The sequence below is a fragment of the Ammospiza caudacuta genome, chromosome 7 (genome assembly GCF_027887145.1).
Source record: "Ammospiza caudacuta isolate bAmmCau1 chromosome 7, bAmmCau1.pri, whole genome shotgun sequence".
Lineage (NCBI taxonomy): Eukaryota > Metazoa > Chordata > Aves > Passeriformes > Passerellidae > Ammospiza > Ammospiza caudacuta.
This window is the reverse complement of record NC_080599.1, coordinates 22,367,344-22,383,387: the sequence shown is the minus strand read 5'-3', so window position 1 is coordinate 22,383,387 and position 16,044 is coordinate 22,367,344. Positions and strand designations below refer to the sequence as shown.

General features: G+C 48.2%; 1 protein-coding gene across 1 annotated transcript in view; it reads right to left on the bottom strand.

Moving 5' to 3' along the window:
• Positions 1 to 904: 904 nt before the first annotated feature.
• Positions 905 to 16,044, bottom strand: part of TNR (tenascin R) — a 29,484-nt gene continuing 14,344 nt past the window's right edge. Inside the window, exons 8-21 of the mRNA XM_058808656.1 lie at positions 13,879 to 13,968; positions 13,503 to 13,766; positions 12,597 to 12,869; positions 12,377 to 12,496; positions 11,718 to 11,861; positions 10,974 to 11,093; positions 10,172 to 10,315; positions 9,411 to 9,541; positions 8,303 to 8,435; positions 5,145 to 5,296; positions 4,137 to 4,233; positions 3,282 to 3,443; positions 1,602 to 1,765; positions 905 to 1,096 (exon numbers count right to left, since the gene is read on the bottom strand). Of these exons, the coding sequence (XP_058664639.1) occupies positions 977 to 1,096; positions 1,602 to 1,765; positions 3,282 to 3,443; positions 4,137 to 4,233; positions 5,145 to 5,296; positions 8,303 to 8,435; positions 9,411 to 9,541; positions 10,172 to 10,315; positions 10,974 to 11,093; positions 11,718 to 11,861; positions 12,377 to 12,496; positions 12,597 to 12,869; positions 13,503 to 13,766; positions 13,879 to 13,968 (2,114 nt within the window). The 3' untranslated portion in view covers positions 905 to 976. The remainder of the gene's footprint in view (positions 1,097 to 1,601; positions 1,766 to 3,281; positions 3,444 to 4,136; positions 4,234 to 5,144; positions 5,297 to 8,302; positions 8,436 to 9,410; positions 9,542 to 10,171; positions 10,316 to 10,973; positions 11,094 to 11,717; positions 11,862 to 12,376; positions 12,497 to 12,596; positions 12,870 to 13,502; positions 13,767 to 13,878; positions 13,969 to 16,044) is intronic.

The following is a 16,044-nucleotide window of genomic DNA, read 5'->3' as shown; positions in this document are numbered from 1 at the left end:
GTTCTGTGAGATCTTTTTATTGCTGCTCCTCCTTGAGACTCCTCCTTTTGTTTAGGACCAGTGACCTCAGTGAGAGAGAGCATGATGGAATGTAGAAATAACAAAGGAAATGGGTCCTGGGTTTCAGGAACACAAGTAGGGATCCTTCTCCCAAGTCTTCTAATTTAAGTCCTTTCTTCTCCATCAAGTTCAGCATAACCCAGGTGGATGTCATGGGCCTGGAGTGGGCTGAGTTCAGCTTGGAGGAGTGGATAATGAAGGTTGGGGCTGGTGGAGTAATTCTTATTCCCATACACCTCATGCACACGAGGATGACTTTGTGGTGGGACCAACACATGAGCTGTGGACTCTCTGCAGTTTGCCTATGTATGCAGATATTTGCCAAGCCCTCCTGTGAAAACTGGGGATGGGAGGAGCCTTTGCTCATCCTCACTTGGTCCCCAGGTGTCCAGAGCCTGCACACAGGGGAGAGATGGGCCTCTGCCTGCTGGAAGAGTTGGTGTCTACAGGATGGCACGAAGCTTGGGACCTCCCTGCCAGGAGGGGACAGGGAGGCAGGGAGAGGACGGGTGTCCCTGGCCATGACTGGGCTGGAAATGGCCACACCAAGGTACCTGTGGGGAGGGTTTCTGCCACAAGCCCTGTGACAAACATTTCTAACAGGGTTTGCTGGGGATTTCTATGTCTTTTAAAAAAATATCAAAAAATCTGTCTCTTTCTCTTTCTTCTCATGTTAAGGGCCAGAGTATTGGGATAGGGAGACTGGAAATTTGGTATTTCTCTGGGACAGATGCAAAGCAATGAGGTCTTTCCTTTCCCATGGCCTTTCCTTGTGCCATGGTTCCCTCCAGCACTTGTGAGGGGCAGCTTGCTATCTCAGACGAGTAGTAACTTTTTTTTTCCCTTTTCATATTATAAAATACAAACAAATGACAGAAAAGGTCAGGTGGTGGGAGGCAGGAGGGGTTCAGCTGGCTCAGAGCTGTAGGGACCGTCTCTTCCTCCCAGAGATGTTACGGTGGTTGTAAGGTCGCATCTTCATTTCCACAAAGGGGATGGAGAACTCATGGCCTTTCCAATGATACCAGTTAATGCCCTGGCAGGAGGGAGAGAAAGGCAGAGGGTAAGGAAAGACCCTAACAAGAAACTAGGGTGGGAGAGGAAGGAAACTAGGTTGATTGGTGTAGAGAAGATAGAAGGGAAAACCTTGCTGTAGCATGAGCAAGCAGTTCCCCTGCTTCTATGGCTTGATTGTTTTTTTCCCACTGCTCAAATTTCATGTAGGTATTTTTTTTTAGTCTAACACACTACAGCAGATGACTATGGCAGCGTGTGTGAGGCACAAAGCCTAGATGGCTTGAAGGTGGCTCCCTTTGCTCCAGCGGGTGTGGGGTCATGCCACCAGTTCTGACCCTGGTGCACAAATCACACCACCCCAGCCCGAACCTAGGCTTGCTGACATGTTCCCCTGGAAGAAATTCCAGAGGCTTTCAAGTCAGCTCTGCCCTTACCTGACCCTGGTGCACCAATCACCCCAGCCCTAACCTAGGCTTGCTGGCATGTTCCCCTGGAAGAAATTCCAGAGACTTTGAAGGCCTTACCTGACTGTGCCGGGACTCTCCGTACTTGCCATTGAGGTTGGTGCGGTGGCAGTTCTTGTACCACCAGGCCCCTTTGTAGGACATGGCACAGTTGGTCACAGCAACATCGTTGTCCCTGTCCTTGGTGGAGAAGGGGCGTCCCTGGTGATAGGTGAGGGAGTCTCCTGTGGAAAGAGGTGCTGTTAAAGGTGATGGAGTCTGTTATCTGGTCACTTCACAAGAAAATTGGGATATTCTGGTTTTGTGGTAATCATTCCAATCAATGGCCCAAACAGCTGACAGTCTGGGGATAACTGGAATTAACTGGATAACTGAATGTTAACTGGAATTGTTCACAACTGGCTCATCTGAGGTCCTCTGCTGTCTGTTTACGATCAGTGCAGACTGCAGCAAATCTTAGAGACTTCTTGGCATTGTCAGACAAAGTGCTTGGGTATGTGTTTGGATCTGAATTTCAGTGTTTCAGATCATTCAAATTATTTAAATCCCATATTTTGGCATCCCTGATTTCCCAAGGCTTGGCTCTGCTATATAACTTCAGGATGCTTTCAGCTTCCTTCTTTCCTGTTAGCCAAAGGGAGCTCTTTCTCTCAACAGAGATCAAATATTCATCTCTCGAACCAAGATGCTTGGCCACCTTTTCTCTCTTTGGATAAAGGGAAGAAGTTTTTTGGAAGGTATGTAATGTCTTCTTCCACCAAACCCTCTAACTTCATCTTCACTGGATAATTAGACAGCTGCTTTTGTGTGAAAGAAAAGCCGGAGTAAAATATGATGAATTGAGTGATGTACTTACAGGAGACATTCTAAATATGCTCCTTGGTAATCCCTCAGGACATATGAAGTGGATCCATGCTGGCTGTATGCAATCCAGCCATGGAGAGACTATTACTGCCATCCTTGGCAGTAGGTTGGGTGCTTTGTGCCCTGGGATCTGAGGTTAGAGCAAGTGTTTCATTGCACACCACCAAGATTCCTGTCACCTCTCTTCCAGCAGCAATTAAGTGGTATTGAATAGGGAAATTCCTGCATCTTGGCTATGTTGTGGGGTTCCACCTAGTACATGGTGGAAGTTCCATCCTGGGGGCTTGCACTGGGCATGTCTATCCCAGATGAAGGGGCTAGAGTTATACCCCTTCTCCCTTCTTGAGGAAGAGAACCCCTGTGCCCTCCCTCTAGCACCCACTCTCTTCTGCTGGGCAATTCTAACTCCTCTGAATCAACCGAGTAAGCAGGTGTGACAGTGTCCTTGCAAAACTGGGCAGTGTTTGGCCTTTATGTGAGGAAATGACTCAGAGGATTTCAGATTTTTCCATAGCTGTGGAAAGGCAATAAATACAGCCTCCAGCACGACATCAATAGCCAGCTGTGGCTACTGCCAAGTGAGATGACACCTCTGATGGTTATTTGAACAGCAATGTCTCTGATATTAAATATCTAATCCCCAATGGAAAATTCCGTGTCCTTAGTGGGATTTATCAGCCTGGTTTAAATGATGGGCTGCAGGAAGGCAGAAAGGACTATGGATGTTTTTCTCACCGCTCTAGACAAGTGAGATTTCATGTTGAGATTTCCTTTACAGTCTTGGACCAACCAGTCACAGGATTTCCCAAGACCCCTGCTAGTAAGGAGGCTGCAAGAATTTCCCAAGACCCTTTCTAGCAAGGGGTCTTGCTGTACCTGAAGTGCCATTGTAGTCCCCAATGCGCAGTTTGTAGAGGCTCCTGGAGTCACCAATGGAGAACTTGTCATAGTAGGCATATGCTGCCTCCTGGCCATCCCTCATGTCTATCCGCAGCTCGTAGCGCCCTTGGGACGTGATCTTGTGGATGTTGTCCAAGCCTGTGGAGACAGTGAAACACCCTATGAGACCTGGTGCCCAGATCTGTTTCATGAGCAAACAAGGAAAGCTCAAGGCAAATAAAACAGTAGTGAGAAATGAGAGCAAGGAGAGGAATCAAAGAGCAGCAGCACTTGTGGTGAGTTTGTGTGTCTCCTGGCACTGCTGGGGTCTGGATCTCTGTCCCCACTTGAGATTCACTTCCCTGTGAGCAGTGGGTTCAAGGCCCAGATTTCTTCAGATTTCTTCATGCTGCTGAAGCTTGGGACATTCAGCTGTTGAACTCTGATGCTACTTTTGTTGTTAAGCTCCCATACGAGCCAGAGTGTGTTTATGCTGCAGTCCCTTTGTCTCATGTTCAGGTTTTGGAGGAGCACACTCAATTTCAGAGCTGCACTGTCTCCCACTCACTCCTTTCCTGCTTTCATTGGACTTTCTGGCCACCAGTGCAAGCTGTAGTCATCCAATGATGGGTTTTGGTCCATGAAAACTGACAGCATACATGTCCCCCTTGTCTCCTAAAGAGAGCAAACTAGGGACCTGTTAACCTTCACAGTGTGCCTCTGCATGAGTTCCTGAAGTGAAGGGCAGGGAATGAACAGAAGGAAAACTGTTTGAGGGAGAACATAGAGGAATGTGGTGAAGGGCAACTTAGGTTTGACACATCAATGAAAGGCAACCAGGGAAGGTCATACCCAGCCAAAACTCATCCTCCAGGTTTCCAAAGCCAACGCGGTAATCTGCCCATTTCCGGAAGAAATCAGTCAGCCCATTCTGCCGCCGCTGGAACACCTGATGTGGAGGGAGAGCAGGGGGAAAACAATAATGATGGAGATGAGAGACAGCTTTGCCAGGCTCTGGACACATAAGGCAAAGACAATAATTTTTCTTTCCATTCTGCCTTTCAGGGGAGAAAATTGCAATGCCTATCCAGTTAGTGTTAATTGCAGGCATGCAATTAATTCATGTGCAGGTGGAGAACCAGAGATATTAGATAATGTCCAAAGCAAATCAATGGTAGAATAGGAAGGAATTGATCTTCGAGGTTTCTGCTTTAACTAGTACATGGTGCCTCTGGTTTTCTAGCATGTAATTCTGCTTTGAGCTGGCTATTTCTGTGATGTCCAAGGAGATGTTCTGAAGCAGAGTGAGAGGGAAATTTACTGGCTAGAAATCAGCATTTGAGGAAGCCCATTTTTTTCGGTTTTGACTATATACCTAGCAGGGTTTTGTGTAATGTGTGTAAGTAAGAGTTTGACATGAATAAGATCAAAGCACCATGGCATTATTTACTTACACTGTCAGTCCATCTACGTCAAGACAAGCAGTGTTTGTGCAGCTCAAAAGCCAAACAGGCATTTGTTTCTATAGTTCTCCTGTGCAGACTCAATTGGGGTGACGCCTGACACCCTCCTTCTGCAGGCAGCGTGAATCATTCCCCGTGAAAGCTACCAGCCATTAATTTCATTTCTAGAACAATAAATCAGCTTCACTCACAGATTTTGCTCTCCAGAAGCACTGAAAACATGCCAAATAAATCAAAGGGCATTTCTCCAAGTGTAACTATTATTACCGGAGCGTGGGCCATTCCCTGCTGCGTGCAAAATGAAGCGTGTGATGCTGAGCCTGCTGTCATTCCTGTGCTTTGCTGGTAGGGGCTCAGTTACTTTGTGGTGGGGACAACATGCCACATGGATACTCACAATCCAGCCCCCTCCATCAGTGGTCATGTCACAGTACACGGGCACCCGCTGGCTGAGGTCCCCGTTGATGGAGATGGTGTAGACCCCGCTCAGCGTGTCTCCGTTCATCAGGTGCTGGGCACAGTCCTGAGGGTTAGCAAACACACGTCCTCCTGCAAAATCAAAGTAAAAAAAAAAAAAGGTAAAATTCAAGCAAAGAGACACCTTTTCCCCATGCTTCAGGCTCCACTGGTTACAATCCAGGAAAAGTCTGTCTTGGCTCCTGCACTCCAAGTAATTCCACAAGGCAGTGAGACTTTTTATCTGCCGTCGACCTCAGAGGACTTGCTGGAAAAAAAATGTCTGCATATATTAATTATTCTTCCATATGTCTTATACTGGAAGGGTGCATGGTAATGTCACAATGAATGATGAGGGATGTCACTTCTTGGACCATCTTTCTGCTCTGTGTCTGAAACCCTGGGGTTTAAGCTGTCACCAGCATATTTAGACAGCTGTGAAAATACCAAAAACCTGTTCTCCTCTCAGGACTGCCAGCTCTAATCAAGTTTTATAACAGTACTCATTCCAGGGGGATTCTCCTGATTCTCCCTGCCCTTGGAAATGATGGTGGACTTATGCTGAGCTAATTGTTACTTGCAAGCTGAGCAGGAATGAGTCTATGTGAGATGCTAGAGGTAGGTAGCATGGGCTGTGTGACTGTGCTACAGGTGTTCTCTAATGAGGAAACATCTTATTTTGTGGTCAGAGTTTAGGAGAGTCCTAATTATGACAATTATTCTGGCAGTATCGGAATATCAAGTCTGGAAACATTTTTTTCTTATTTAAGAAAAAAGAGGGAAATAAAATACATCTTTTTGGTGTTGGTATGGATGGTTGGATGATGGAATAAATGAGTACAGAGTTGGCAATGTGGACGTGTTTTCGAGGATGTCTCTGTAACAAACTGAGAAGGTGTGAGGGACCTTCAGATCTTCTGTGCTGTGTGTGTCCATCACAGTTGTGCAGTACCCCATAGGACCAAGGCACAATCCTTGTCTGTTGCTCCCCACTTGGGTCTATTCTCCCCCACCTTGTGACCTGAAGACTTGAAAGTCATTGCTGTGTTCAAATGTTGAAGATCCTCTCTTTTTTCTCCCCATCTTCATGGTCTGTAGCACAGCCTGGTGAGCCACTGTATTTTATAGCATCCAACAATGAAAACTTCTTCAACAATAACCACTTTGGGCTCCCCTGTGGAGATTGCTTGTTTCTTAATTTATATTCATATCTTTAAGAGCCAAGGAGACCTTGAAAGACTATAAATTATAAATACTGTATCTGTTTCTTCCTTCTGTCTCATCTGTATACAATTCCCTAAGAACCTTATGCAAACATGAAACAAAAGAGGCTGAGCTATTAATATGTCAGGGGGAATAGAAGAACCCGGGATGTGTATGTAAGCAGAAGGAAGCAAAACAATTTAAATTAAGCCTGAGTGGCTTTCTTTACTTTTTTTTTTTTTTTTTTTTTTTTTTTTTTTTTTTTTTTTGTCATTAAAGACAAGTCCTTGTTCTCTGCAAAGTGCCTTGATGCATTGCCAGAGTAAACTGAGTTGCAGATCTGGAAGCTTTGATGAGAGATGCTGTCCATGGTTTGCATTGCCTTGGTGATAGCTCCTGGTTGCTTCTGTCTTATCAATACTGGGGTAAGTGGGAGAAACTGACCTGTTGCTAATGCCCATCTTCATCTTCAAAGCAAGTTAAATGTGTTGGATGCTGCATCAGCTGACAATGGGGACGGATGTTGCTGAGATCTGACACTTCTGTTTGATGGAAAAGGGGCTCTCCTTGCCTGACACAAGTGGGTTTCTGCTGCTTTATCCCACCTGAGAAGTCATCCCCATGCAGCTTCATCCCTGACTCCCAAGCAGCCTCAAAGGTTACATGTCTTTTTCTATCACCTGCCTGAATTGTACTGGATTTATGCACATGTGTAAGAGCCAAGAACAACAGGAGAGCATGTTTTGTAGATGTATTAGAGAAATCATTTCTTCTTTTATTGATGTAAATAGTTTCTGTTATCTTTTAAAAGCAGGTGAAGAGACCTTTGCATGTAACTGAGATGGGGAAGTGTATCCATAGCAGACTCAAAGAAGATTCTCCTAATTTGAGAATTAAACTGGCAGCACAGATGGGCGGAATTTTGGTGGACATCATCTGGAGACTTCTCAGTGCTGTTGATACCCAGGAAAAACATAACTGGATTCCTAGCCCCGAACAAGATGTATTCTGTCTGTAAGTACCCTGGCCTAGCCATGATTTTAAAAGAGGATGAGGCAAAATTTGTTTTGCATAGCTTCTATTGTGAATGGTTGCAGAGGATGGGAGCAATGGTGACATTCTCTTGCAAGAATGTCCATTCTTGGAAGAGTAAGTATTCTGTCTCTGAGGGTCATGGTGACTGTGCATGCCCACCTTTTGATTTAAAAAATGAAAACATTCCCATTACTTTAGTGTCTTGGTAGATTGTGAATGCTCCAGAATGAGAGTGGAGAGGAATAATGCAATTAGATAAAGTGGTCACAGGCTCTGCTGTCTGTGACTCTACTGGTGGTGATGGAGATACACTTGCTTGGTATTTCCAGGGATACCCCAACCCTGAACACTTTCAAGGTCAAATTCAACAGGGCTCTGAGCAACCTGATCAAGTTGAAGATGACCTTGCTCACTGCAGGGGGATTGAAGCAGATGACCTTTAAAGATTCTTTCCAAGCCAAAGCATTCTGATTCATTGATATCATGTCCACAGCATGGCTGGGTCCTCTCCCAGCAGCATTCCTGTTGATATGTGTTGTTCCTTTTAGTGGGTATTTTTTCCTCTGTTTATCCACTTGAGGGCAGATATGGGCAAGACAAAAGGGCATGGCAGATGGTTACTGGTCTGAAGCTCAAACCCCCTTGCCCTGGGCTGGGTCTCATGTTTGAATCATAGCTCCTTCAGCCATTAACTTTTTGTAGCGACGCAGCACCGTGGGTCGTGGCATTGTGAGTACCCCTCTTTGGATCATGAAGGAATGCTGCCTGAGGAGGGACGGTCCCTAAGAGCAGTCGATTCCCACCAGTGTGACATGTCGGCCAGCCTGCATGTGTCTGGGTGGATGCAGAGTGAGTGCTCACCTGTGGTGAAGGTGGTGGAGACGAGGCCGCTGCGCACGGCGTTCTGGGCAGCCTGCAGGTGCACCGTGTACTCCGTGGTCTCAGAAAGCCCCTCCAGGCGGATCCACGTGTCCTCTGCATCCACAATCAGCTCCTGTACATGGGTCCCAGAAGGAGGCAGACACCAAGAGCAACAGATGAGAAAAGCGCTGGGAAGCCTAAAGAGCAAGTGAGGAGGGAAGGGAAGCCACAAACTACTGCAGCCCTTGGAGCCTGGCTGAGGAGCAGTGCATGATTGCTTAAACCCTTGGGCTGAGTGAACATGAGATCAGCCAATATACCAAACATTTCAGAATGGTTTGGATGGGGGAAAGTAACCTGGTTTGGAGACGGATTTAAATGTTTGCAGTCAGTGTCCTCTGTCAGTTGCGTCTGCTGGGACCTGTGTGCCTTCAGTAAAAGACATGACTGATTGCCCAAGCAGTGCAAGAAATTGAGCTGGCCAAACCTGGTTATCAGCCAGTTTTGACTCTGTTGATTCCTGTCATGTTCATTTTTCTGCTTGTTGGCCAGTGCCACACAGCATTATTGGACCCTTTGCAAAGATATTATCCTCTGGCTGCTGTGAGCCAATCACACCAGCAAAGGAAATCAGAATGTTTGCCATGACATATTTCTGATTGTGTTTGTTGCAGCTCCTCCAGACAGGCAGATGTGGACACACTCATTAAATAATCAAATGTATTGTATTGCAGAATTAATTAGCTCTCTGTGCCTATCTTCCTTTTTTGCAGGAAGGGTAAATGGCCTTTTTAGCGTCTCTGCAGAATAATACTCTCCCGCCTCAGCTTGCTTGTGTTTCACAAGCTGTGAATTGCCCCTGTTCCTCCAATCTCTCCAGGTAACCCCTCTGTGCCCAGACCAGTAGATGTGCATCAACATTTTACCTTAGATAATCTCTTCTTGCTTTTTCCTGTCACCCTGCTTAGCAGGAAGTAGTGTCTGCCCTTCTGGCCTCCCTGAGCCACTGAGCATCATTCTTTTGCTTTGTTTGCTTCTCCTGCTTATTTTAACATGGTCTTATGACTTTCTGAGAGAATGAGGCTCTTTGGTGTGAGGACTCACTCACCTTCCTGCTGCCATCGGTGGATCTGTAGGTCATGATGTAATTCTCAATCTCTCCCACGGGAGGAGCCCAGGACAGCAGGGCGCTCCGTCGCGTGACTTCACTGGCTGTCAGATTGGTTGGAGGATCCAAAACTGAAAGAGTGAATAGGAACACAGGGAAGTGAAATTTCTCACACACAACCACCTCAGCCCTGCTTCCCAACTCAGTACACTGGGATTCAACCTTGCAGCACTGAGCTACAGCCCAAAGTCATCCTCACCCTCAGTTTCAAGACCTCATCACCCATCCCCAGGCTTGAACAGAGCTCTGCAAACCCTCTAGAAGTCCTCCTCTACCTGTGCACCACCTTGAGGGTAACAGCTGTGAAATTCATGTGCTATGGGACCTGTCAAGCAAAATGGGTTGTTGTGTTCTTCTGGACTATGGCCTTGGGCAAAAAAAAAGACCCGGTCCGGGGTCTGCTCAGGAAACCACAGCCAGGGGAAATCACCAAAAGAAAGGGATGGATGGATGGATGGATGGATGGATGGATGGATGGATGCTGAAAGAGTAAAAATAATGGTTGATGCTTGTTGTTTAAAATTGTGTTCTTGTGTTGTGCCCTGCACTGGTCATTGGGATTGGTGTTTGTGTTCTTTTGGCACATGGCTACCCCTACACTCTTGCTATGTAACAAGAGCTTTGGCTCAGCCTTGCTGGCTGCTTTTCCTGGGTTGAGTGCCTGGCTAGGGATGAGGAGTGAGGGAAGGGATTGCACGTACGAGTGGTGAAGTTGGTGCTGATGGTCTGGCTGGTGAGAGGCCCGCTGGTGGCATACATAGACACTGTGTAGGTGGTACTGGGCAGCAGGTTGGTCAGCTGGTACTCCTGGTTGTCTCCATCCACGAGAATTGTTTCTCCTGCAACTGTAAGAAAAAAGGGATCAGTTAGGGTATGTGACCGTGTTCACAGGGGTCCAAGGAAGAGGGAAGAGACAAGGATCTGACTCCATGTTTCAGAAGGCTGATTTATTATTTTGTGGTATATATTATATTAAAACTATACTAAAAGAATAGAAGAAAGGATTTCATCAGAAGGCTTGCTAAGAATAGAAAAAGAAAGAATGATAACAAAGGCTTGTGGCTCGGACGGGGAGTCTGAGCCAGCTGACTGTGACTGGCCATTAATTAGAAACAACCACATGAAACCAATCACAGATGCACCTGTTGCATTCCACAGCAGCAGATAACCATTGTTTACATTTTGTTCCTGAGGCCTCTCAGATTCTCAGGAGGAAAAATCCTAAGGAAAGGATTTTTCATAAAAGATGTCTTTGACAAGGGTAGACATTCAAGGTGGTTCTCCAAAATGTGTCTCTGGATATGACCTCATGACAAAAAGCACTTCTATTGCTGAAACAGTGGTGCTGTTCAGTCTGAAGGGTGGTCTGATTTTTCCCACAATCCCTATAAAACCCCAAGACAAGGGCTCCTTCCCTTCTCCCTCCGTGAAGGGCTCCCACTGTGCCCTGGTCTTTGGGATGGGAGAGAGGCTGGGATGAGCTGAAGCAGAGCCCTGGAGTACCTGCACGGCGGGTGAGGATGAGCACGTAGCTTTCCACCTCCGACAGCGGTGGGTTCCACTGCAGCAGCGCCTCCGTGGGAGTGATGTTGGTGGCTGTGACCCCCAGCGGGACATCCATGGCTGTGTGGGGGAGAGATGCAGAGAGTTAGAGGCACTGGGAGACTGGACTATGAGCTGGAAGGGCTTCCTGTGGCATATCACTCTATTTCCTGCCCTGCTGCCCAGACACATGTGCCTGCACAGGAGTTAGTGCTGCCCAAGCTGGAGTGCAGAGATGTTGTAGTTTGCATTACTCTGCTACCTGAGCTGCTCTTCCACTCTTTTCTAGATGCCCAGTCTGGCTTGTTAGGGATTTTCTTTAGGCTTTGAGGAGTCTGGAGATAGCAGAAGGTTTTATTCTTGCAGCAGATGCTGCTTGTGACAGGGCTTCCCTAGGGATTATTTCTGCAAATCTGTACTCTGTTTAGGAAAGGTTGTCATGATTGCCCAGCAGCATGTTTCTGGCTTCATGGTGCCTGGAACACAGGTTTGTCACTTTTACCCATGACTGCCCATGCATACTTGGGATAAACTTTGCTGAGACATACTTCAAAAGCCCACACTGAGGCCTTGTGAGCCCTGCCTATCATCTCCAGCTTGCTCTCAGTCACCTGAGTATTACTGCAAGCAGGGTGTGCCAGCCCTGGGCAGGGCTGGAGCTGACACTGTCTGGCTGTTCCCTGCCCACCAAGAGCTCCTTCTCACCTGTGTATGCAGTGATGGAGGCCAGCTCGCTCTCCTCCCGGCCCCGCACGCTCTTCAGCTCAATCTCATACTTGGTGGCAGGCTGCAGGTCCTGCAGGGTGTACTCAGTGGCATCCCTGGAGATGGCCATGCTGTCTGTCCTTCCTGCAGAGATGGAGCCAAGAGCTTTGACATCATGGCTGGCCCCATCCCTGGGGCTCAGGAGGGGCTTGGGAGGGGAGGGCAGTTCCACAGGACACTGGAGGTAACTGGCTTTTGTGTCTGCAGGTGCACTCCTGTGTGCCCAGCGCTCTGCTGGCCTGGCCTTTCCAGCATCATCCACAAAACTAGGGCCAAGGGACATGAGGTAGGTGAGGCAAATGAGGGAGCTGGGATTTCAGGACTGAGCCCTGAATTTAACCATCTCTGGGGAGGGCACACTGCTGGGGGCCATTCTGTGTGCCCCTCTGTGCTAAGCTGGCTGCAGTGGTCCCTTCCCATCCTTATCCCAGACATGCCATCCTCTGCTCTGGAGCCAATCCCAGTTACTGGTGGCTTTGCCCAAGGCACTGAGGTGCTGCCTGGGTGACGATGGCCTAGTGGCCTGCTTGGGCCAGCAGATGGAGGGAGGGCTGGAGCTGTGAGCTCAGGGCATGAACAGGAGTGGTGTGGCCCCTTACCTTCAGCAGCACGGTAGGATATCCTGTAGTGGTCAAAGGCAGCGATGGGAGCACTCCAGTAGACCATCATAGACTCCTGGGTGACATTGCCCACCCTGAGGTCCTTTGGTGCATCAATCCCTGGTGAGATGGGGCACAGAGAAAAGCTGTGGGAGGCAGGCCCACTCCCCATGGCCCTGCCTGCCCTCCCCTGTGCCTGCTGGGGGCTGTCCCGTGGTACCTGTAGTGATGGAGCCCAGGACAGGCTCAGAGCTGATGGTGCCATGCACGGCCACCAGGGACACCAGGTACTCTGTAGCTGGCTGCAAGCCCGTCAGGCTGGTGTGCCTGCGGGTGCCATCCAGTGTGACCTGCTGGGCCTCCTCCTCCTCCTCGTCCCGGCGGCTGTAGGTGAGGATGAGGCGGTCTGCTGGTGGGGAGGGGTCACTCCACGTGACATTCACACTGGAGGATGTCAGCTGGGAGAAGTGCAGCTGGGAGATGGGCCGAACACCTGGAAGGTGGAGAGGAGAGTTGCAACCCCAGATCCTTACCTGCAGATCCTTACCTCCATGTTATTCCCAGTGCTTGTATGGGAAATACTTAAAAGAGGTGGAAAAGCTGAAGATTTGGACTCTCCATTGATCTGAAACTGTGCTGGGATCAACCAGCACATCCAGGAGAGGAAAAATGGTGCTTTTCTCAGCTCCACCTGCAAACATCCTCCATTCCAGACCCATACAGTGAGTGATGGAACTGTCCCACTGCAAATGGTATCTGTTGTCTGCACTTCATTACTGCAGACTTTTCAGCCAGAGGTCCTTGTGAGGTCCCCCAAGGCTTCATTCCTTCTTCCTATGGGCACACAGGCCACCCTGCCCAGAAAGGACAGCATAGGGCTGTCTGTTTCTCCAGTCTGTCTCGTTAGCAAAGCAAGTGTGTTCAGTGCTGCTGCCCAAAGGGATTGTGCCACCACATTGGTAGGGCCATCCTCCTTTTGGGGTCAACTGCTCCTGTGTGGACACACTGACCCCAGCTCTCATCCCCATCACCACCTTAAGGGTTTTGGTGCCAGGGACGCAGTGGGCTGGCAGAGATGCCAACAAGGTCTGTGCCCTTGCCCCCATGGCAGCTTGCGTTTCCCTACCTGTGAAGGCATCCACGGTGGCCTCCAGGCTCTGCTGCCTCCCCCTCTCAGCGATGATGGAGATGGTGTACTCTGTGCCAGGCTCCAGCTCCGAGAGGGTGAGCTGTGACTCGTCCCTGGACACTGTCACTTCAGAGGCCATTCCCGAGGCGGGGGTGAAGGTGACACGGTAGTGGTCGATGGGACCCATGACTTTGGTCCAAGCCAGTGAGATGGACGTCTCAGTGGAGGCTGTCACCAGCAGGTCCCGCGGGCTGTCGAGCTCTGTGGGAGAGGGTTGGTGCAGAGCTTTGTCCCCATGCACACACTGTCCCATGGGGGCATCTGAGCCATAGCAGCCAGCTGTGCTTGGAGCAGGCAGAGGGGCCAAACTCACCAGTCCTGGCATTCATGGTGGCTGGCACGCTCTGCTGGCTGTCCATCACGGCTGAAATCCCAATGCCATACTCTGTTCCTGGCACCAGATCTACCAGGGAGGTCAAAGAACACAACAGGGTTTGAGAGCAGCACCTGGTAGGGTGACCTCAGGGTGTGTGTGACCCCTTCTCCCACCTCCCACTGCTGGGGGCACAGGAGGGCCCTGCAGGGCATCCCTCAGGTCAGAGTTCCTCTGCACATTGCAGAAGAGCTGAGTCTTTTCAAAAAGCCTTGTGGATGCAATTGGACAGGGAATTTGGGTTATTTTAGCTCACAAACAAGCCATTTTTAAAAGTTGTTGCTGAGGTCTGCTGCAATTGCTGGCGGTGAGACAGAAGCTCTTGTGTGTGTGAGCTGAGATGGGAATGATAAAGTAGCTGTGTTTTTTTCCAAAGTGATGCAGGATCAGATATTGTCACAGGGCTGGTATCTTGGAAAGAAATAAACTATGCAGAGTAAATGAAATGCACATTAATTGGGCAAGGTGCAGTCTTTCTGGGAGCTGAATCAAGCCCTGTTCTTTAGGGTGGACTTATCTTGAGGTGCCTCTCTCAAGGAACTTGGGAATTGAGCTTGTCCAGCTCCTTTCCTCTTGCACTGTTTTGTCTCCATGGAATATCTCTTGCCTCTGCCTGTCACTTCTGCTTGGCTGCTGGTGGCTTTATTCCCCTCTTCCCTGTGCTTCATGATCTTTCCCACAAAGCTAGAAAAAGCCATAAACTTTTCAGCTCAGTCTCACTGTGCCTTGCCCAGGGGCAGCATCCCCTGGAGCCACCCAAACCTTTCCCAAGAGGTCGGGAGAGAGGGACACTCTCCTCCCATGCCTTTCTCTTGCTACAGTGCAGTCTTAGTGATGGGGAGAAGATGGACCCCCTGGTCCTGCTCAATAAGTGTCAGAAGTATTCTGGAAAGAATAGCCTGGCAGAAGGTAGGAGAAGGAAGAAATGAGCGTGAGGATATAAACCTTTTCTCTCCCAGCTCTTTTGAGATGAGCAAAATTATGGTTGTTTCTGTGCAAATGCTGATTTTTAATAGAGATTATGGGTCAGGGACAGGCTTACTGCACTTTTAAGTGTAAATCGTTGATAAACTCTGCTCAGTGCCATTCCACACTGCTTTTCCTGTAGGTAGATGAGATTGGCTGAAAGAATTGCTGGTTACTTTCATACCATGGATCCCATCAGGTCCTGGCTGACTGGAAAAAAACCCCAATAGGTTTTGCACAAAGTCCAACAAGAACTGGAGGACATGACTACTCTGTACATAACAGAGCTATGGGAGATGCTCATGTGCCATCCACACTATGACTATGTACTTGTGTGATGATGGACACACTATATAAAAATTACTCTCTACAAGAATCTGCATGAATCTTGACTTAAGAATCTGCATCTCTGCAGCTTTCTTTAGTTGGGTTTCTTGCAGCCTTACCTGAGTCTGGAAGAGCCTTGGCAGCTTTTTTAGTTTTATTGAGAAAAAAAGAGACTTTAGGCTCTTGCCATATATTCCAAGGCAAGCTCAAGTTAAGTAATGGATATCGTCTCAGTTTGTGTCACTGTTGTGCCTCTGCTCAGGGAGGGGAATTTGGCCCATTTTCAATGCTTCTTCTCACCTAGAAAGCCAATAAATGTCCTAAAGGAAAGCTAGCAGGAGTTCAGCACTGAGTCTCTGATCTCATCCTACTTCTCCCCACACATCCTCATCAAGAACACAGAAGAAACCAGCCCTGATGTTCTTCTTTTTGCATTCCACATTTTTCAAGATAACTGCTCTAATTGCCTTGCTGCCCTCCAGCCTTTCTTGTGACTCTGCTGCTGTCCCTCTAACTTAACTTTTGGCTTTCCCACTGACCTTTCTCCTATAACTTCATATGGCAGATTCCTGAGCCCTTGAAGGTCCTGGGAAAGCAGAGAGTCAACATGGAAGAACCTAGAACCTGTTGTCCTTCCATACTGAAGAACTTCAAGACGAACGAGAGAACATTTTTGCATATAATTCTTTTCTTTACACAAAATATGCCACAGGAGCAGCAAATCCATGAGGTAAGCAGTTCTAGTCAAAAAGCAAGGAAATCACATCTCACATGGTGCTTTGCTGTGTTGCTGCATAAGGTGTTTGGGGCTTT